This window comes from Nymphaea colorata, chromosome 8 (assembly GCF_008831285.2).
Source record: "Nymphaea colorata isolate Beijing-Zhang1983 chromosome 8, ASM883128v2, whole genome shotgun sequence".
NCBI lineage: Eukaryota > Viridiplantae > Streptophyta > Magnoliopsida > Nymphaeales > Nymphaeaceae > Nymphaea > Nymphaea colorata.
This window is the reverse complement of record NC_045145.1, coordinates 13,671,269-13,692,775: the sequence shown is the minus strand read 5'-3', so window position 1 is coordinate 13,692,775 and position 21,507 is coordinate 13,671,269. Positions and strand designations below refer to the sequence as shown.

At 38.9% G+C, this 21,507-nt stretch overlaps 2 protein-coding genes across 4 annotated transcripts; one reads left to right on the top strand and one right to left on the bottom strand.

Moving 5' to 3' along the window:
* Positions 1-153: 153 nt before the first annotated feature.
* LOC116259535 (probable WRKY transcription factor 9) lies at positions 154-6,330 on the bottom strand. The gene is made up of 7 exons (XM_031637395.1): positions 6,100-6,330; positions 4,525-4,689; positions 4,086-4,433; positions 2,314-2,427; positions 1,573-2,201; positions 1,427-1,474; positions 154-298 (listed from the first exon to the last, which is right to left on the bottom strand). The coding sequence occupies exons 1-7, from the start codon at positions 6,328-6,330 to the stop codon at positions 154-156; spliced, it is 1,680 nt and encodes a 559-aa protein (XP_031493255.1).
* A 5,689-nt stretch (positions 6,331-12,019) lies between these two features.
* Positions 12,020-19,808, top strand: LOC116258842 (protein CPR-5). Of its 3 annotated transcripts, none has more exons than XM_031636256.2 (7): positions 12,020-12,168; positions 14,062-14,391; positions 14,483-14,693; positions 17,546-17,602; positions 18,117-18,152; positions 18,262-19,077; positions 19,183-19,808. In XM_031636256.2, the coding sequence occupies exons 2-7, from the start codon at positions 14,132-14,134 to the stop codon at positions 19,693-19,695; spliced, it is 1,893 nt and encodes a 630-aa protein (XP_031492116.1). In that variant the 5' UTR covers positions 12,020-12,168; positions 14,062-14,131; the 3' UTR covers positions 19,696-19,808. The 3 variants fall into 3 exon arrangements, with proteins under 3 accessions (XP_031492116.1, XP_031492114.1, XP_031492113.1); XM_031636254.2 differs by lacking the exon at positions 12,020-12,168 and adding an exon at positions 12,175-12,413; XM_031636253.2 differs by lacking the exon at positions 12,020-12,168 and having other exon boundaries at positions 12,486-14,391.
* Positions 19,809-21,507: the final 1,699 nt, after the last annotated feature.

Here is a 21,507-nt window from a genome sequence, read left to right as displayed (position 1 = left end):
AATGTTCCTAGTTTTCTTCTGCTGCTGCAACGTTTGTTTGGGGAATGCTAGATGGTCGAATTTTGCTTGCTTGTGTAGCTAATAGCTGATCTCACTGACAACGAAGCCTGCATTTACAACATTGGTCACGCTCAACGAATCTGGATGAAGTTGCTACTCCTGGGAGGTCATCTCTTCATTTCCAGCAAGCATGTTCATCTCACAAAATGATGTCCTCCTAGGAGGTTTCCAATTTTTTCCACTAGCGCTGCTGACTGCCAAGTCCATACTCGTGAATCTCAGGAAGTTTTCTACATATCTGAGTAATCCACGTTAATGAATCAGAATGAGAAGAATTAGTTCAAACCGTGCTTTTGCACAAGGAACATTCCTCACTCACATTGCTACATGCAACCTGTTTTACATGTCAATCAAACTTAATCTAGCTGTAGATATTGTCAAATAATTGCTAAGCCATCAATGAAGCTCCTCTGCCGTTGAAGCTGCACGTCTGAGCTCTCACCCAACACCGGAGGGCTTCCGCTCAAGCCAATGTGCTACCACCAATACCTCTCACTTTGAATGGTTGGCATACCCATTAGAACCTTATAGCTGTAAACAAAATTCATACCTATTTTTTATTTAAGCATTCCACATTAAACGTTCAGGTCAATTTTTAAAACATTTTCTAATTAAATGACACAAGTACGACGACAAAGAAAAGAAGAGAATTGCTTAATTAAAATGCCATACAAGCATTTTTGAATGATATATATATATATATATATATATATATATATATATATATATATATATATATATATATCTTCAGATTGCATCGGAAATGAATTACATAAACCATAGAAAATTGGCACGCCATTAGGTCAGAGATAAATCAGGAAAAGGCCCTTCCAGTATTCTTTTACAATCATTGTAGGTCATTTGTTTCGTGGAAAATATGAATTGGTGCTTCTTTCAGTCCTCCAAGATATATATCAGTGTGATATACTGGTTAACGACGTTTGTTTTTTCCCTTTCCTGATGATCATCTTTTCATAAAGAAACGAATCAAAATCATTTTAAACAATTATAATTTATAAAGTTTTTCTTTTTTAAAAACATGCTTAAATTTAACCGATATTAAAAAGAAAGGTGAATGATATCGACTTGCCGAGGAACTACTTTTATGTTAAAAATGCTTATGACCAGCTTAAAATGATTGGCATCACATTCATGTCGTAATGCATTAAGATCAGTAAAAAATGGATCTCCCGATCAACACTCCCTATATTCACTGGCATTATGATAAGGCACTGCTACTCTCTGCCGACATGTGTGTATATTTCTTTATATATATATATGAAACATCTATTTCGTATGTTCCCTCCTCATCCAGTCACAAAGGCTCGGAATGTTAATGTCATGCTCATTCTTAAATTTTATGTACAAGTTCACAATGAAGTTGCAATCACCAATCTTCCTCTCCAATTCACACCTAAAATTAAGTTAAAGATTACAGAAGAAAGATCGAAGAAAATAACTAATCTCTCTACATGTTGACTTGGCACTGTGCAAAAACTGGTCATGAGCTACCATTTCTTGCCAGTGGACCCTTCAGCATCTGCTTGGGCACTCGAGTTGGTGCTTTGCAGGTGGCCTCCTTGGTTGATGTAGGAACTCAGTGCAGCAGCAATGGCTGCAGTAAACTTGGGGTCTGAAGCTATAGCACTCACATTATCCGACACGGACTGATCCCCAACAGGCCAGTTTCTCCCAGCCTGATCATTCAGTAATTTACCTAATGTTGGTGCGTTCGATGAGCTCGAATCATGCCTAAGCCCTCCTTGGTAGCCCTGGCCCATTGTCCTGCTACTGCTAGGTTTATTGGCTAACCAAGAACTGAACTGAAACGAAGAGGAAGGGGGTGATGGCGATGATGATGGGGGCTGAGGGGTTTTTGTGAGGTCTAGGACTATCCCTTTAGGCGAAGGAATGATGCTGCTGCCACTGTTGTCAAGAACCGAGTTCACATACGGGTTGTACGTAAATGTGCTGCTAAGGTTTGGTCGCTCTGTGCTTGTGGAGTTCATCCCTGACAGAAGCATGAAAGTTGCAGCTGCAGTCGTCGAGGCCATGGCGGTTGCGCCAACGGGAAGAGGATGGTTGTGAGTTCCTTCATATGTTGTTATGAGAATCGACATGTCCTCCAAGCATCTCTGCACCTGTTGACATTCATGATAAGAAGCGATGGCGTCAATTAATCACCATGAGAAGATGCAAGCTCCACAGCAATAAGAGAATAGCTTTTTCTTTTTTTTTAGCGGTCTCACGAACCTGTTTCCGAACAGGGCAGCCTGGTGCAACTGTACACCGATAATAAGCTCTTGGGCACGGATTCCCTTTGGCAATTTTTTGCCCGTATTTCCTCCATTGGCATCCATCATTCATCTACAAATATAATTGTATGCATATAAGAACATGCGTAGTAATTTCACAAGCTACACACACACACGCACAAATTACCTCAATTCAAATGTGCTCTTATATATATTTGTGCCTCTAGTGTTTCAAGTTGCTTTTCAAAAATTTTAATTATATAGATAAATACGAAATATATAAAAACTAAGAATGAAAAAAATCTGGAACATGTTGGGTGTAGATTGGATTTTATAAACCAAAAAGTTAAAAGCATTAATTTTTACAATCTTATAAAATATAATATTCTTCATCCGATTTTGCATATTTTTTAGGCTATGTTTTTTACATTTTTTAAGCGATTTATGAAAAGCGACACTTATAGTGATCGATCCATGGCCATGAGGTGTGTCTCCTTGCTATTTTTCCGAACCAATGAATCTTCAGCTTTTTATATTAGAAAACAGACGTCAGCCGTTGTAGCAGCAAGAACGAGCGCGAATTAGAAAATTAAGCCAATTTAAATGGTGGCAATTTTCTATAGAACGCATCATTTGCTTAAAATTTTCTTGCAGTTCAGGCACATTAAAGAACTAAAGCTCGAAACCTGAAAGGTTATGACGGGGTCCTAAGATAACTAATAAAACAGCAGTGAATAAATAAATAGAGCACACAACCCAATGCATCTTTAATATCACGGAAATATAGGCGTTAATTAACTAGACGCAATTACAGTATCAAATTATGATGGGTCAGCAGATGCAAGAAGTTGATAACTGGTTTAATTTCTATCGGTAGGTCGGCTATACATAATGAGAAATTAACCTAAATGCTCATAGAAACCGGTTTAAAGAACATTTTTTTTTCACATTTCACAAGGTAAACGCTTGACAACAAATTAACATGGCCGAAAACTTAGATTGCATTACTGTACCATCATAAGTTAGATGCAGTTAAGCTTTTGATTGATAAAATTTTGTAGTTCTTGAAAGAAATTAAGCCTCACAACCATTTTATAAGATTCATTTACAAATTGCATGTGTTAAAGACAATTCTAACATTATTTTGTTGGCAACCCGTCTTCACGAAGATGAATATTTTAATTGTTATGGATGACTAAGTTCAAGTCGGTAATTAACTATTACAAGACCTAACTTTGTTCAAGAACCAAGGGCTATATATATATATATATTTCTGGATCCGTTCAAGCGAGCGTGTGAACCAGCACTAGAGCATCAAGATCTAGGACCACATCATCAATACTTCCATTGGTTCATTACAATGCATGTACATGTCTTTATCCATTGGTTCATTACAATGCATGTACATGTCTTTATAAAGGTTTAATGGCATGACTTTATTAAGTATTTTGGCCCCAAAAGCACATATTTTTCCCCAAAAGAAGAAAAGATTCAAAGTATCTATTCTTCTAAGATGAGTCTTCACAAACACGTCTATAGTGTCAGATTTTCAGTAAGAAAAATATTTAGACATGTCACAAATTTCATATACGCATATCTCAGTTTTATATGAGAGAGGAGAGAGCGACAGAGGGATGAAACTGCTGCTATGGGATGGTGGATTGGTACCATCACAGTGAAAATATTGAAACAGACATGGACCACAGCGACGATGGACGTGCATCTTTCTGTAGAGATAAGGCCATATATAACGCTGTAATTAATACTCACAGTGGCTCCCTGGCATCTTGCTCGAACCGAAACCCTTGCTTTCCTCGACTGAGGAGGAGGTATCTGGCTCGGGAGTACAACGGGGTCGACCTTCTGATTCTTGCTGCATGGGCTCCATATCTTCAGCTCACTCTCTTCTTCCTGTTTTCTCTTCTCGTCCGCAGGCCTTTCGGTTCCGCTGCGCCTCTGAATGTTCAGAGACAGCTCCAACTCGTTGGACTTGTCCATGGCAGTGGAAGGTAGCTTGGCTTCCCTGACTTCCGCAGGTGGCGAATCTTTCACATTTCGTTCTTGTTTATTGCTCACATAAGCCGTGGAGCTTGATACCAGAGACAGAGAAATCTGATCCTAAGAGCACAACATGTATGTTGATTAATAAGGATGACCTCGAGTTCTCTCTCTCTCTCTCTTTCTTTCGTGTCAAAAGTTAGTGGCTTACTTGAAGATTTTGTGCGGTTGGGTCGCTTGTGCCCGCTTTGGATCTTTGCGCTGATTGGTACTTGAGTTGGAGATCATAGTACTCTTTCATGGTTTGTTCCACAATCATTTTCAGCATCTTGTTCTCTTCCTTCATCCGTCCCATTTCACTCTTTAAAGCAGATAACTGCAAAATTTGAAGAAAAGGAAAGAAAGCGTGAGAGGAAGAAATTAAGAAGCGATGGAGAAATTTATTGCCAATAATGTTTCTGCATGTTAGATGCCTCAAAGCATATGATCATTCCCATCCCGCCTTTTCCTTCGGCTAATCAGAGGTCAGAAACGAAGATTGTGTTTAAGTGGTGATAAACATATATTTATCAGGCGGTTATAGAAGAAGAGACGGGCACCATGTTTTTTCACGTCATAAAACTAAGGCCAATGCTTCTGCAAGACCAAGTTTCCCAATTTCGCATTTTTATTGCATAATCCTCCAAGTTCATGAACGCATAACTTTTCTATTGGTAGAAAGACTCCCTAGATCAGGATGGACTTGGCTATGCTTTATACGATGTGCAAGTTATATGCGACGTATTTCAAAGATATGTTCCTCAGGAAGGAATTAATTTGTTCTTTGTAAGAAGAATCTATTCGGTGGAAGGTGGATATAACAGCTTCGCAAGTTCGTAAGTGCATGTTTTGTTTGCAGAAGAAGTGGAAGCAGAAGACTCCTTTTATGAAAAAATCAATAAAGTTTTATGGCGCCCATGGGTGACCATATCGATGTATAACAGGTGAAAACCGGGACAACTCTCTCGGCCATTGAAGCCTCAAGCATGCCTTTCTATGTTCATACTGTCGTGCGTCAGAAGAAAAATCATCAAACCATTCATAACTTGGTATTAATCTCTACTGCAGGGATGATACATTAAGAGTACCGGGCAAAGAAAGAGGTCGCCAAGATGATAAAGGTTGACACTCTTTGTTTTTAATTAATCGGAAAGACTCTCTACAAGAATTCGGAGGTTTCCAAAACGTTTTATGCCATCTGCAGGGGATTACAGGTAACAGGCAAAAACCAGAACGGACCAGGCGTTTGATCCTCCACGCCTTTCTTGCTTAAGCAAAGCATACTCGCACCAGTTCATTGGAAACCTAGCAGTGAAATTCTACTCTGGCACGGCACTCCAAGAGAGTGCAGAGGCACCGGAACCAGAAAAAGCCTAACATCTCTTTTTCTGATTAATGGAGAAAAGTACTATCCAGAAGAATGTTTTAGATAGTCTTGTCCTTGAATGAATTGGTCGCGGGCTCACTTAGTTGGCAAGCCCCATTAATTGGCTTGATCCTACAAGGAGGATTCGTCACCGTTGCAGAATCTCTAGGCATATGTAACGAATCAATAAAACAGCTTGGATGAAGAAGCTGCCTTGTGCTGTAAGATGTAAACCCTATATCACATCATTGACGATACAAATCCAAGTGCGTCAACCATTGTTAAAGCTAGAAATCAAGTTATGACATAGCAACTAAGTGTACCCACTTCTGTGGATGCTTGGATTGTCTAACCGTTGGAACATGCGTCAAGTATATCTACCTCGTCGTCGCACAAGCTTGGCTTCAAGGAAGAATCTTCTGGTTTTGTTCCTTCATCATCATCGCCTTCTTCAATTTCTTCGATTTCTTTTATTTCACCATCTTCTTCTTCCTCGAACCCTCCTCCATTCCCTTCTTGTCCATCGGCTTGCTCTTCTCCTTCTTCAACTTGAAACGTGCTTACTGAAAGATCGATTCCGGTTACTCTGTCTTCCCTCCCATTCATCGACATTCTCTCAGTTCTTTCTCTCTCTCTCCCGGCAGCAACTGGAAGAATAAATAAGGAGAAGGAGAAGAATGCATCAAACTTTTGACTTTTATTGCTTAAAAAGGAAGAAGAAAATGTAAAAGAAAAATCCCAAGACTTTGTTGCTTCCCCTTCTTTTCCATTCTAACTCCGTACGAAATCCCCAAAAAACCATGACCTCACTATCATCTCGTTGGGGCTAACAAATGTCAACTTTAGAACACCGGCCTTCCGTTGCAGCTCTTCACAATTGCACCAATCTTCCCTTTATTTATTACTTTCTTCATGATCAGAAACTGCCCAAGTAGTCTTTAGTTTTGTATTTGAAATGTATTTATGGCAATAAAATTTTCAAATCCTTCTCTTCTCTGGTCAAATGGGCGGAGAGGGTGTGCGTGTGGGTGTGTGTATTTATATATATATATATATATATATATATATATTAAACGTTGTGATGTTTGGCCTGCCAACACATGTTCGGGCCCCTTATGCGCCACTAATTCCAGGGTAAGTGAGGCCCGCCAATAAAGACGGTTGTGGGAAATAAAAACCCCCCGGAACAAGATTTGGGGCCGTAGATTAAATCAGTTTGGTTAAGTCAATGTTATCAAAATTGATTCCGATTGATGAAAAAATGATGTGGTGGGTAAACTGATTTAGTTGCTATTATTGCATTCATTCGAGTTATGTTGAACTTATTATTCAGAACTCTGATAGTTGTAATCTACTGTCAATTTTCAAGGCGACAGGACCTCACAAATTACTATATAGATCATTTTCGTGGTTTTTAACAAAATATTTGTACTTTAAACCTTTTCTTCTTAATTATAGTTTTGTTGTGCTTTGGGTTCTAAAATCTTCGTTACTTCATTAACATGACCGAGCCAGGTCCCCTACCCTTTAATTTTATAGAAACAGATCATCCATGGCAGCTTACTAATGTAAATTTCTGCTTCCTTGGTAGAACTAAGCATGCGATAAGAGTAGAGGACTTGGGTTTCAAAGCGGTCAAGCAATTGATACGTTAGTTGCTTGGGACAATGGCGTTGACAAAATAGCTGGATGGAAAAGTTGCACCTCTTCCCCTCGTCATCCAAAATTTCATTCGATCACCACCACGCTGTTGATAATTGGTAAATTCAAGACTTGTAGCTTCCACTTTTCCTAATTGACAAAACCCATATATATATATATATATATATATATATATCCCAACCACATTGTTTTCTCTAGCAAACTATCAGAGTCATGGCAAGTTCAAGGACATGTAAATCCATGCCATCAATAGCACTATGTATCGCCCAAGACGTGACATGTTGGTTGGCTCTTTACTGATACAGTACAAGGCCGATACAGGTTTTTATTTGTATTTGTTATTCAATTTAAAGTTTTTCAAATTATTTTTAAAATTCATAAAATGAAAAATAGGATGGTATAAGTAAGTACGTCTGGGTAAGTATTCACTGACGTAAGCAAATATCTCTTTAAACCTCTACTGACCGGTCCTTGAGATCAACATTTGATTACCAACCAGTACTGCTACAAACATCAAGAGTATACCATAATTTTCTTGCATATACTTAAAGTCCTTTTTCCAAAAGAAAAAAAAAAGAGTTTGCTCTAAATTGAAAATCGTGCACTTTTTAAATAATTTGTCGTAAAATTAACTAATAGAGATGTGAACTTTGATCACATGTTACAAGTGGTACAAATTCACGATCCATACTTTCTTGTTATATGCACCAGATCATCGTTCTGACCACTGCTCTAAAGCCTAACTAAACATGAACGACAAATAGATCGAGAGATCGTATCACTTCCTAACAATTTGAACGTCCAGATCACTCCATACGGTTTGTTTTCTGAAACACAACTCAAACTTGTTATTAACCATGAGTCTAGCAAACATTTCATCTTAGAAATGAGGTTATAATAGCTTGTTTCTAGTTAACCAACATTGATCATGCAGCATTCACGGTTACCTAAACATTTAATCTTCAAAGAGGAAGACCAATATGCTCTCATATTCATGAAAATTAGATAAAGACTAATTTGCAAAACCACATAATATCCAGTACTATATATGTTAAACAAAGCAAGGACCACTTTGAGAAAAAAAAAATAAAAACCGGGGAAAAATATAACGAAACTAAGACCAATATATATATAGTTTTACAAGAACAAAAAAGGTTGATGCCCAAACTTACCTGAAACGCTAGACCGGTCCTGACCCCTATGTAGATATTTCAAGGTCACATTCAACATTTAGATTAATCTTATGTAGCAAACCAGTTGTATACATGGAATATTCCTCTCACCTCTATTTTTATCATTCCAATGAAGGCAATAAGAATTAAATTAGTTTGTACGTTGAGCAAAGATTTGGACAACGAGCGTTGAAAACCACCATTAATAGACGTAGAACCTTTTGTTGGGACCACATTCATGGAGCACCCAGTCTGTGGTTTATATATATATATATATATATATATATATTATAGCCCTCTTAACGGAAAAAGTCATTTACTAAGGAGTAAAGGAGATAAGTCCATAGGGACCACCATTATTATAAAATGGTTCCCATATCAAAGTAATAAGATAACCTCCAATTGCAAAAATAGACCTCTCAGCGTTTACTAAGAACCGCAAGAACCGGTTGATCACAGATGCTAATGACCTCATCACCACATCACCCTTCTCTTATACAATATTATCACAAGGCAGGGAATTAATTTAATAATTGCAATAAAGGTCTTCAATCTTCCGCTCTTCCCAAGGATATTTATGTACTGTCAACGCTTACAGAAATTAAGAAAGACGTTTTGGGGGGGGGGGAGAAAAAATGTTTTTATTTCTTCTTCTTCTTCTTGGAGTGGACGGTGCCACAATGTTCTCTTCTCACGTCGTGTTTCAAAAAACTAACCTGCATTGAAACTTAAAAAACAATAGGTTTCTTGACTACCTGTTCTTAGCAAACCGCAAGGCAAAGGCCTAAAAGCGACGACAAGAAGGTCAGTCACCATCCACGTTCCAACTCATCTACCCCAATATTTTTTCCCTAATACCAAGCTATAGATGTAAGTGCAACACTTGCCATTCTTTGTCGTTGAGATGAGATGAGTGGATGAGACAACCGAAGACGATTGCAGAGCTCCAAAGCGTATCCGGCCGGTTCATTCGGATATATGAGTTTTATATCTTATATTATTTGAGTGCGGCATCAGATTCGACACAAGTCCCATAACAATCTACAAGATTCATTTAGAAACACTCTTGTTACCGACCATTAATTAGTTTGACAGCATCTATATACGTGGTGCTTCATATATATCAGCTGGCACATAATTTATATGTAGGCGGTCCGGTTCGCATCCCTTCTTAGACTTGTCTTGATCACAGTAGTGACTTTTTGAGTTTTGAAAAAAACGACGACAGATCAACGAACCCAAAATGGTCTCTTGGTCCATATGGGGAATGTATCAGCCAAATATATTATATTAACTAAATAGCGTTTAATTTCTCTTATAGCTGATTTAGAGAAGCGTTTCGTGCTCTGGGTCGAGTACTCCGCCTAGGAATTCATTCGCCCACATCAAGCACCGAGGCCATCCCTTTTCGGATCTTTTTTATTTGATTTGCAAGCTGGAGTAGACAAAGTGACCACCGCCAGATCATATCGACAGACGCAACCGGAAAAAAGTCGGCCTTCTTCAACTTCAAGCACCCCTTACCATGGTCGTCAAATATATATATATATATATATATATATAGAAAGCATGACACACGAGGAGGAGATGAGAACGCAAAATAATTTGACTGCTGATAACTTTTTCTGTAGTTTGCGGTATCTATATAGAAAGCATGACACACGAGGAGATGAGAATACAAATTAATGACTGCTTATAACTTTTCTGTAGTTTGGTGGTTTTGAAGTTATTTCAACGACTGTTGTAGAATTTTGTTCAACGTTTAAGCAATAAAAAATAGCTCGCATAATCTTTACCTTTGGCCTTTGTTCAGGGATGCATGCATGTTTTTCTCCTCTTTCAGGTTGTGGTTTGGGGGATTTGGAGAATCAGAAATGCCTTGGCTCCTGGGGGATCCTCACTTTAATCAAGCTACAGCCATGGGAAATCTGTGGAAAGGGTGCTTGCTTGGAGATGTTTTCTTCAATCTTTAGGGACAAGCCTCAGGGTCTACTATGCTTGAACCTGGAGATTGGCCTACTGTGGCGAGAGGGCAAGTGGGGATCCAACTTGCATCGTTGAGGAAGGAGGGTAGGTCTTGCGTGGCAGTAGGAGTAAATGGGATCTCTGAGCATTGCCTCCCTGTTGGCATTACTGCCATCATCCTCAACTCTAAAAAGAAGCAGTGGATGAAAGAGAAGCTGGAAGACCAGCGGCCATTTTGCGCTTCTTTCTCTAACTTCAAGAACATTTTGTCTCGTGTCCACGTCTCTTATGTAAACCCTACTTGTGATGTTTTAGCTCAAGCCTCACTCGCAAGGGTTGTCTGCTCTCCGGTGCTGCTGGTGAGCCTATTGATTTTGGCTTGTAAGTTTGTATATATTGTTTTGTAGTAAGCTCAAGGCCTCCTCCAGCAGGTTTGATGCGGATGTCATTCCCCTCTTTTGTCTTCTTTTAATTTTCGGCTTAGCTCATAAAGGTCGTCATAGTGCTTTTCTCAAGCTGATCTACGCTTTTTACTTTTTAATCTTTGTGACAACCTCTGCTAAGATATACAAGCGAAAGACATATATATTTCTTCGTCCCATGGCGAAGGATTGAAGTTAAAAAAGAGGAGCAGGTGGAGTTGTTTTCCTGTTCTTTCTCTTGGCTTAATTGTTTTTGCCTCCAGCCTATTGCAATAAAAAAGATGGACGCCTACCTCTCCAGCAGGATGTTTTCCGTGTGGTTCCAAGTTTTCTTACTCCTATAATATAATCACATTAGATGTCTCAAGAGATCAGAATCTATTATTAAACTTGACCCATGTACTGCAAACTCAGGTTGAAAACAGAGAGTCCAACACCAAAAGTTTGCATCATGTACTTGCTCTCGCTGGGTCAATCCACAATCAGTTATGGTGATATACAATAATCCATGGACAAGCAAATCAGTGTTAACCAGATGTTATTGAACAGGCGAATTGGTCTTTATCCTTATGATCGTAGACGTTGAAATGTGCTCCGCGGCCCTCTACTTGAAATGGTTGGTGTAGAATCTATCCAGATGCGTATCGGGCTGAATGAGAGAATCACTGACATTTATGGTATCCCAATTTTTGAAATCTCGCTTATATTTCACTCCTTTCTCTCGGTTTCTTTTTTTTTTTTTTTTTGTTTTCGAAAGATATTGGCCTAAACTCAGAACCCAAAGAACGAGGGAGTTAGCCTTAAACCTGTATCTGAATCTAAATTTCAGCAGACGTGATCTGGATACAAAACCAAAGAACTCTGATCTTAGCATGTGTAAAGATAAAGAGAAATTTCTTTTAGATATAGATACAATGCAAAGCTATAACCAATCCAAATATATTAAGCTGTTTTACAGTTTTAGCAAGTAGGAAGTCGTATCAATATATGATTCACACGGTAAAGGCAACTGTTGCAAGTTGCTAAGTCACATTTGATATCAAATGGTGAAGTCGTTCAAAAGGAACAGGCTAAAATGCGTTGTGCGGGGCGAGGCGTGCAAAAGTTTCACGGAGATTGGCGCAAAGGCAGAAGGGAGCTTGACCACCCGTCGAGCAGGGACGAAAGTCGGCCTTATCTCCGCTTATATTATGCTCCTCTGCGTCGAAGTGACGCATGCACCTTAACGGGTAAGTTTACGGGAAAAGTTCACCGACGCTGCTTTCGGTGGATCCGGAGAAAATTCTCCCGAAAAAAAGTCGGACTCAGAGGTGTCCGACCTTTTCTCGGCAATACTTTTTTTTGCCCGTTAGGGCTTCGTCCACGTTTATATGCACTTCACCTCTCTCTCTCTCTCTCTCCCGTCCTTCGTCTTGCTGTTGTTCTTCATCCTGCACAGCGTCCTCACCAGCGCAGCGTCTAGCAGCGATGAAAGGTATCTCTCTCTCTCTCTTCCTCCGCCATTTTCCCACCGTCGATTGCAGCCTGTCATCTCTGTCTCTCTCTCTTCTTGTTTCGCCTTTCTCTCTCCCCGCCATTTTTCTTCAGCAAGCACTCTGAGCATTCTTTTTCCGGAAATATAAATAGAGGGTTCAGAGTCCTCTCTCTCTCCCCTCTACCGGGAAGCCACAGTCCTACCAGTATTCCAACTACTGTGCACAACTCCGGATTTCTCCCTTCGATGTGGAAAAACTTGTGTTTTTTTCTTCTATTTCAGTAATTTCTTTTTTTCTATTTGATGCGAAAGAAATTGAATGAGGGCAAAGCGCCCATTTGTCTTGTTATAAGTTTGTTTCTTCCTTGTGCGGGATTCTGAACTTCAAATTGGGAGAAATAGACACCCGAAAGATAACCCTCTATGTCCCCTGTTTTCGCTTTTTTTCTTCTGTGTGGTGGTTGAAGTGGTTTCTGCAAATTTTTTTTAATGCAATGTTGCATCAATTTGCTGAACTTCATATCATATTATGGACTACCTTTGCATTTATTCAGCTCCTGATTGATACTGCAATTGAAGTTGGACGGCTGTGATTTTCAAACCATACAAGATGGTATGGTTGTGCTTTCCATCTATGGAATCAATAGAAAAAATAAATCATGGTACTTGGGGATTTTTTGCCATAGTTCGCAGTCCATCTTGTCCACAATTGCTTACTTTTTAGTCTCATAATTGAATCAACTAAGTTCCATAAAGTGCTATTTTTTAAGCAACCCTAATTTTTTAACATCGTTGGCTCTCATGTAACTTTATAAACTAGTTAGGATGCGTAAATTCCCAGTGTGCTGCAACCTGCTAGTTGTGGAACTCCTTTGTGTAAGCCAAGCGCTTTCATTTTTTCTTTTCTGCAATGAAATGTGCGTATTTGAAGGCTTCAATGGATTGTAATTTTTTCAGTAGTACCATTTCATTTTCATTGATGTTGGTTCTTGCAAAGCATACGCGGTTATAATGTTAAGATGGACTAGTTTATTGTTATGATGCTCTCATCGTTTTTCATTTTCATTGATGTTGGTTATTACAAAATGAAAAGAGTGCATGCCAATGTTTGATGAACACGAACGGTCAAAATCTTTCCTGGAAAAATTCTTTAGGTCCAAAGGTCCAACAAACAGGGAAAAGATCTTCTATAATTTTTCTTCCAGTCCATCAAACAAGGAAATGTGCATATTTGAAGGCTTCAATGGATTGTAACTTTTTCAGCAGCAAATGCTCATTTTCATTGATGTTGGTTCTTACTATGCATATGTGGTTATAATGTTAAGATGGACTAGTATATTGTTATAATGCTTTCATCTGCAAAATGAAAAGAGTGCATGCCAATGTTTGATGACCACCAGCGGTCAAATTTTTTCCTGGAAAATCCTTTAGGTCCAAAGGTCCAACAAACAGGGAAAAATATATTCTAGAATTTTTCTTCAAGCCCATCAAACATGCCTTGCATTTGGAAGACGTCTAATTTTTTTTCATGTTGTACCTTCTTCTAGGATTTTTTGCTAGAATTCTTTCCAGGAAAATTACTTCATGGCCATCAAATGCTACCTGAACCAGACGATTCATATTCATCCAATTTGTCTGTACTTCACAGTGGGGAGGAAAAGTTAGCTCAGAAAGTGGAAATGTTGTCGAATTGACCATTCAATTTTTGAACAAGGACCATGATGGCAGCGAGCAGCATAAATGGAGATGATGGCTGGTTGATTCAGCAAACATCTGAATCACCCACTGGAATTCAAGCATCCTCTTCAATTCCTTCCTATATTGATGTCGAGGTTTCTTCTTGCACCACCAGAAGCCAAGCTAATGGCCGGTCCTCACTTGAAAGTGTATCTTTTGAGGGTTTTAAAAAGAGGCCCCTAAGGTCACCCTATCCTTCTATCTCTGGAATGGAGGACGATGGTGTCAATCGTATCAAGCGGTGCGTTTTTATCAGTCTTGTATCATGCGAGAACTAGGATAAATTATGCTGTTGAGGTTCTTGAATTTTCTTGGTGCCTTATGGATCACAGGGTTTCAAAGAGTGGAGGTCTTTCTCTGCGGCGGCATCGGATTCGGGGTAGTGCCCGGCGGAGCTCCTCGACTCTTTTGGAGGTCTCAGGATGCCGGAGGGGTTCAGCTGAAGTGAAAGCAGCATTTGAGCCGAGTTTCAGGGAAGATAGTAGTGCGGTTGAGGCGCTTGGTCTTCCTTTAGGGATGTCAATGGCTGTGGTTTTCTCTAAGGTTAGCATGAGCGCTTCAACACTTCTCTAGTGCTGTGATGCTCCTCAAATGCTTAGGTTTTGGTCAAATTTCCAATTTTAGTATCAGGAGAATTGCTGTTTGGTTCTAACTGCTTCTGACTATTTGTTGTTACCTTACCAAATACTAATTAGCTTAAGAATGCGAGGGATATGAGATTCTTCTATTTAACAGGTCCTCTTTGGCGAATAATAGAATACCTTGTAGGCTATGCTTAAGGATAGCCTTTCTTATAATATTATCATTTGATCAACTTGCTAATGCAAGATATCCTGCAATTCAGAGAGGAGAGCAAATTGTTGTTCTTGCATTACCTGCAAGTTATTAATGGCTGTGTGAGGTATGCTGAATTAGTTTGCATAATGTATGTTCTATATTATGAAATAAGTTTGACATAGGTAAGTAAGAATATACCAAACGGTCTGTTGAAGGCACCATGTCCATATGTCTGTTAAGATGATGGTTATGGCATGGGAGCTCTGCATCAATATGGTCTAGTCGTGGATCCTCAATTTGAACAAGGATCTCTCTGCAGTTGTTGTAGATTGTCTGCTTTGGGTATGGTCTAAACTTTGGAACTGTTTTTACCTGTCCAATGCTTATCCATGCAGATAAATTGTAGCAGTTTATTTTACCAAGTTAAATTGACTTTGGGATGAACCAACATCCTATATCACTCAACCTCTTTTTTGTGTGGCTTGATGGAAGTTATGGCTGAATTCCAACAGCAAGAATGCCTTTCCAAATTCTTATGGCCCTTAACGATAGCTAAAACAATGTTGCGAGCCACGCCTCGTACTGGATCCTGTTCCTTCTGTTGCAAATGCTTATTCCTTTTTGGTTCATGAAGAACATCATGGAGGTCTGCAACTTGCTCCTGAGTCTGAAGGCTGCTGCTTCAGATTTCAGTCAAGTGATCAGATCAAGGAGCCACCAACTCAGGTTCAATCTTGTCCTTGGCTATAACACAGCCATTGTTGCAAGCTTGGTCGTGTAAAATCTAAGTGTTTTGAGTTGCATGGATTTCCCAATGAAAGCACAAAAATCTTCAACTGATCAGCAGAAGCCCAAATTTAATGCCATACTGCTAGTGAGGATACACCCAAGACCAATGATCCAACTATTCAGTTCTCAGATGAGTTTTTTAAAAAATTCATGTCCTTTATATCACAAGGTAACCAATTACAAGCAAACCTAGCAGATAAATTACCAATTCCTTAAGCTTTTCTTTCTCTCAGTCAATCTTGGGTTGTTGATACAGTTACCCATACACTAAGTTATTTGATATCATTCTTAAGTTTTCCTTCAGCTTACTTCCAGTGCCTAAACTTGTGCAGTGTTCGTCATAATGTTATATTTAATGAAGACACTTGCATATGTAAGGACTTGGTGGAGATGATTGTGACTGTAAATTGAGGAATGGCTTGTATATTCTTGATGATTCCTAGATAAATGCCATCGTTATGTGTTTAGTAAGCCTATGCTTTTGCCATTGTCGTTTAGGTGAACTGCGCTTTGTTAAATTGAACATTTTATTTTAACCAACTTTCTGTTGATAATTGATACTTCATGCTCAGTTTGTGCACTGCCAAGCAACAAAGGTTTCATAGCGGCTTCTATTTCGACCATTGATATTGTTGTATGAATGGTGGCAGTATTGAAGTAATACCATCCTTACAAACAATAAGTGCTCGAGCGAGCGAGCATATGCATACAAATTCAGAATGCTGCTTTTTCAGGGTGATATGGTTTTTGTTTCTCCCGTTAAGAACTTAAGATTTGATATTGAATGTGTTCCTGGGATAAATGACTGTTGGCATAATGCTGTTCTATGCCATAGCCCTTACTGGAGACCAAAAATTTTTGCATATGTGGTGGTTGAAGGGAATTGGTCTTTGGGCATCTTCAATGAAGTTGCTCCTTTGCTACTTGGTGTACAATATAATTGAAAGAGGAGATGGTCGGGTGCCTATCCTTTTTCCCTCATGATTATGTCCCTGGCACTTGGCCAAAAAGCATCTAGATGAATGATGTTGCAATGTATAGTTTCCTGAAAACTTTCAATCAAGAGTTCAGTTGTGAAAGATAGTGGTCAATTTTTCTTGGCATTGATTGGTCAAAGACTAGGCTCTTTTGGTTGGAAACACAGCATATCGCTCATATTTATGATTCACCTGCTTCTCAATGTCTCTTTTTTCAGAGCCTACTGGGTAGAGCAGATCCAGTTATATGTAAAATTACATTTTCATGGATCTGATAACCTCACTCTTATTTGGTCTCATCCAACCATTCACAAGGCAATTTGGTTTTGCCAGCCAAAAAATATATTGCTAATAATGATTCCCATAATAGGGACAGAGATAAGAGGTCCTAAATCTCTTTCAAGATATGACATGGGAACTTCCTTCCGTGGGGACTTCTCTTTTGGTTCATATCACCTGCTCAACTTTGGAAACTGGAACACTTTGATCGGATTTGACAGGCTACTACCAATTTTAAGATACTTTTTTCATTACTGATTTCCTTAGTTTTAAATTTTTTACCATTTCCTTTGCCCATTCTTTGTTGTCTACTTTCTTTTGTGGAACTCATGGAAATCAATGTTGGAGTCAGGAACAAACATGTTTCTATACTCACCAACTGATAGCTTATTTTACTGCTTAAACATACCAGACAATGCAAGTTTATGTAGTTAATGTTCTCATAAACTTTATTTCTTTTTGTCATAGTACTGGTGCTTTATGGTCATGCAGGTTCTGTCTTTTCTTCTGTTCTTTTCATTATTAAATACACATATTGTTTGGCTAACATATCAAGTCTTCCTTGCTTTTTAGGTTCTTGATGGTGCAAATGCCACTGGACAAAGGATATCTGCTGATCATCTATCAAGAGTACTTATTTTCTGCCTGTTTCTATTTAGTTCATTTATTATAATTGCTTTATATATCACAGAAAGATGGATGCGGGTGCAGCATTTTTTAGAGAACATGGCCGCACCCACACTTGCACTCATGCCACACCCACGCCGACACTCTAGTCGACTCAGATTCAGCAACCAGCCTATTTGGTGAATCTATTTGGCATAGCCTATCATTTTTTCATTGAGCTAGTTAGCATGGCTATTTATATAAATTTGTATGTATTAACATTTCATTTAGGTCTTAGGTGGCATGTCTAGCTGAAAGACCAATATGCATTTGTCTGTCATGCTAGGCAAATGCATCGCAATGCTTTCCAAATTTTTCACTTTTGCTAGTCCTTTTTTGACCTTTGTGTTCAGGTGCATCTATAGGCATCTTTACACTTCGTGAACCTAGCATCTGTGTGCAGTGTGTCTTTAGGAACCTGAGAGATCCTTCCAGTGCTGATGATTGGGTATCTGATACACTTTAAACTTGGATGCAGCTGTGCAGCAGTGCAATAAAAGAATCAATATTTTATGTAAGTCATGATCTTGAATAATGTACTTATATCATTGATATGGCATCATCTTCTATCATATAAAAAAAATGTAGGAGGTAGGTTTTGATCGTGTTTCTTTCCATGATAGGTTTTTGGGAACCATTTCAATGCATTCATTGGCAACTTTGAGAGATCTTTTGGAAGTACTCTACAGACCCTTCGCTCGGTCAACCATACATCTCTTGATCAGCAAAAAATGGCTTGTACCTCATCATCTATGGAAGATTGTGTACTTGATGCTTTACCTCCCATAGTTGCTGATAATTCCTGCTGTCTTGCTGATGAAACCTTAAGAAATACCTCCAGGTGCAACAACCAGCCTGGTAATCCCTCTGAAGAGGTTCAAGAACATTCTTGTACGATTGCTCATGGGTATTCTTCTCTCCCTCGATTGGTCCAGAAGAATTCTGCTTCCACTGCACAAGCGTCTTCCACTGTTTCTGAAGAAAGCCAGGAAGATGGCCAGGTTGTCATTCATGGGCAAGTCAATCAGCAAGTTGCTTGTATTCCACCTGATATGACTGACCTTAGATTTAGGCAATCCTTTTTGGGTACCTTTGAGAGATCCGTTAGGGAACAAGTACGCTCCAATGATCTCAAAACATATGAGATAGGTCTAACCATGAAACAGTTGCAGCTGAAAGAATCAAAATTGATTGTTGATTCTGATGCAAATTTCCTAGAAAGGCTCAAGTTATCTTTTGGTTTCTCAAAGGCTTCATTCAAAAAGGAGAAGTTGGAGAACGAGATGAAAAATGCAGCATATTCAGAACTTATGAAGAACTGTGCTGATTGTCTATTGGGTGGTTTGCTCATCATGTCAGCCTTTATTTGCTATGCAGCATATGTTCATTCATACGATATATTTATTGAAGCATCTGCATCATGTACACAAAGTTCCAAGGTTAGTAGCAAGCATTTTGTTCCATTATTGGCAGTCGTTTGCATTGTTTGGAGGGTTTTGTTCAGATGTAAGGATAACTTATGCAAATTTATTTTTTCATAGCAGGGGTGGAGAAACTGGTGGATTCCCAAGCCAATTTCCTCTCTGGGTTCCCCACTGTTCCAATTAATATGTTATGCGGGGGTTCTTGGCCGAATGCTCTTTAGCTTATGTTTTTTTGCACTAGTAGCATATCTTTTACTACGACAATCCTGTTCTTCTGGGCAAGCATGGAGAATAACGTTTATTATCATTATGCTAGGAGTTTTCGGCAGTATTTCTGGAAAGTTGTGTGTTGATGGCCTAGGTGGAAGTGGAAATTGTTGGTTGTGTTATTGGTGCATTCTCTGCTTGTTGCATGCCGTTGCCAATTTCTTTACTCCAGCACTACATTATGCTCTAAATGGTCCTGTCGCTATTTCTCAAAGTGCTGAGAAGGTCTGGTTTCCATATTGGCTACGCCGATCTATATTCTACAGCTGCATATTTATGATTCTTCCGATGTTATGTGGCCTGATGCCTTTTGCATCCATCTCCGACTGGGGGCAACATTTCTTGACAGATGGAATCTCTCGTTAATTGTTACTATTATTCAAATATGTTGTAAGCTATATCTGTAAGCTATTAAGAAGTTTGGACATGTTATGCACTGAAGATGAGATTGGAAATATAGTTAAGAGGTTCTATTCAAACGTTTCTCCAGATTGTCATTGTTTCTAGTCAACAGATTTTGGAAATCTCTTCATCAGAGCGAATATCTTGGGCTGAGCTGGTCATTCACTCGAACTTTCGAGTTAATGTGTTCGTCCTGCTTGTACTCTAATAAAGAAACGCACACTGGATATGCAAAATAAAATGCAGCAGTCTCGGAAGGAATCAAATTACTGAACTCTTATCTGAGAGAAATTCAAGTGTGTTGGGAAATACGAGCAAAGCAATTGAAGCTACTCAACATTTCGTAGATTATAAATTTGTGTATCTTAAATTCAAATATCTAAGTAAAATTGAGAGGATAAAAAGGATTTTAAATGGACTAATGACTTCATTGAGACGGTACCTGTAAGACGTCCGTTTTGCGATCTTCGTGAAATTATGAATAAAAGAATTTAATGGAATTCTGAATAAAAGAATTAATGATGTATTTTATTTGTTAACTCAGCCGAACTGTACATGTACACGATCTTCTTCAGTTTTCTAACATGCTCCCACCAAATACAGAAAACAGCAGAAAATACATACAGGTTTAACTGGTTCGTGATTGCATAACACAAGGCCATGAAAAGCCGAAACGTGAGAATTTTGTCGGAAGTCATGCCTTATCTATAAGTCATCAAAGGGTTTTGCCTGTTCACGAGTCTACCGGTATAAAACTGAGGTTTCCTTTTCTCCTCAGTTGGGGAGGAAACTACATGTTGAAGCTTCCATAGTCAACACCTACTGACTTATCTCGATAGAAATTGCAAAAGAAAAAAGACATTTATGCCCTCCCTAGAACATTCTTTAGGAAATACTAACCAATGACATCTACAACGATTGTAGCTTTAGAGTCCAGAGGTCATCGGCAAAGTTCGAAGATGATCAGTTAAACAGGCTTTTAACAGAGGCCCCATCTACAACAAGGTCATATTAGATGACATCGTTTTGCACAACCACAGGGATGCTAACGCAAAACCCTTTGAAAGCATTAAAATCGTTAAGGTAACAAATTGTCGTTTGCTAAGATAGTATCTTGAATAATCGTTTACCACCTTAAACATGAATATAAACTGCCACAACTGAGGTCAACCGAACGTCGAGTCAAACTATGCACGTTTGGTTACGTACTTATGCCCCTACCTTGCACCCAACACAGAATAAGAGCCGATCTGATAGTCTATTGATCAATTATCTGATCGAACAACATTGTCGAACATCAAGGTCAACTTTCTCTATTGTATATACAAGACAAGAAAACAAGTACTGAACACTGAAGAGAATAGTCAATCAAGCATGTCAAAGAGAAGAAAGCATTGATCAAGAAGGCAAAGGGCCAGACGGAGCAACAGCCAAGATGCAAACGCCAAAACCAGCATTTGCTTGCAAGGTTTAAAACTCCAATCCCAAAAAGTTGCACACAGTGGTGGGAAACAACTGAAGAGCCCATTGTTCAACCTTGTTTGACTTCATACTGAGCTCAAATCAACAGGTTTCAATCTAAGTTCAGCTTTCGTCAACAAAATAATCCATTAACAAGCTTGTCTAAGCTGACTAACGAAAGCATGTTTATTGTGAGATCGTTAGGTCATTTTGGCTTAGATGTTAAACATGCATCTGTTTATGCAGATGGATGATGTATGATCGGATTGTGATGAATTGAAAGCCACTTTTAGCCAGGTGGAATCAACGCCCCAT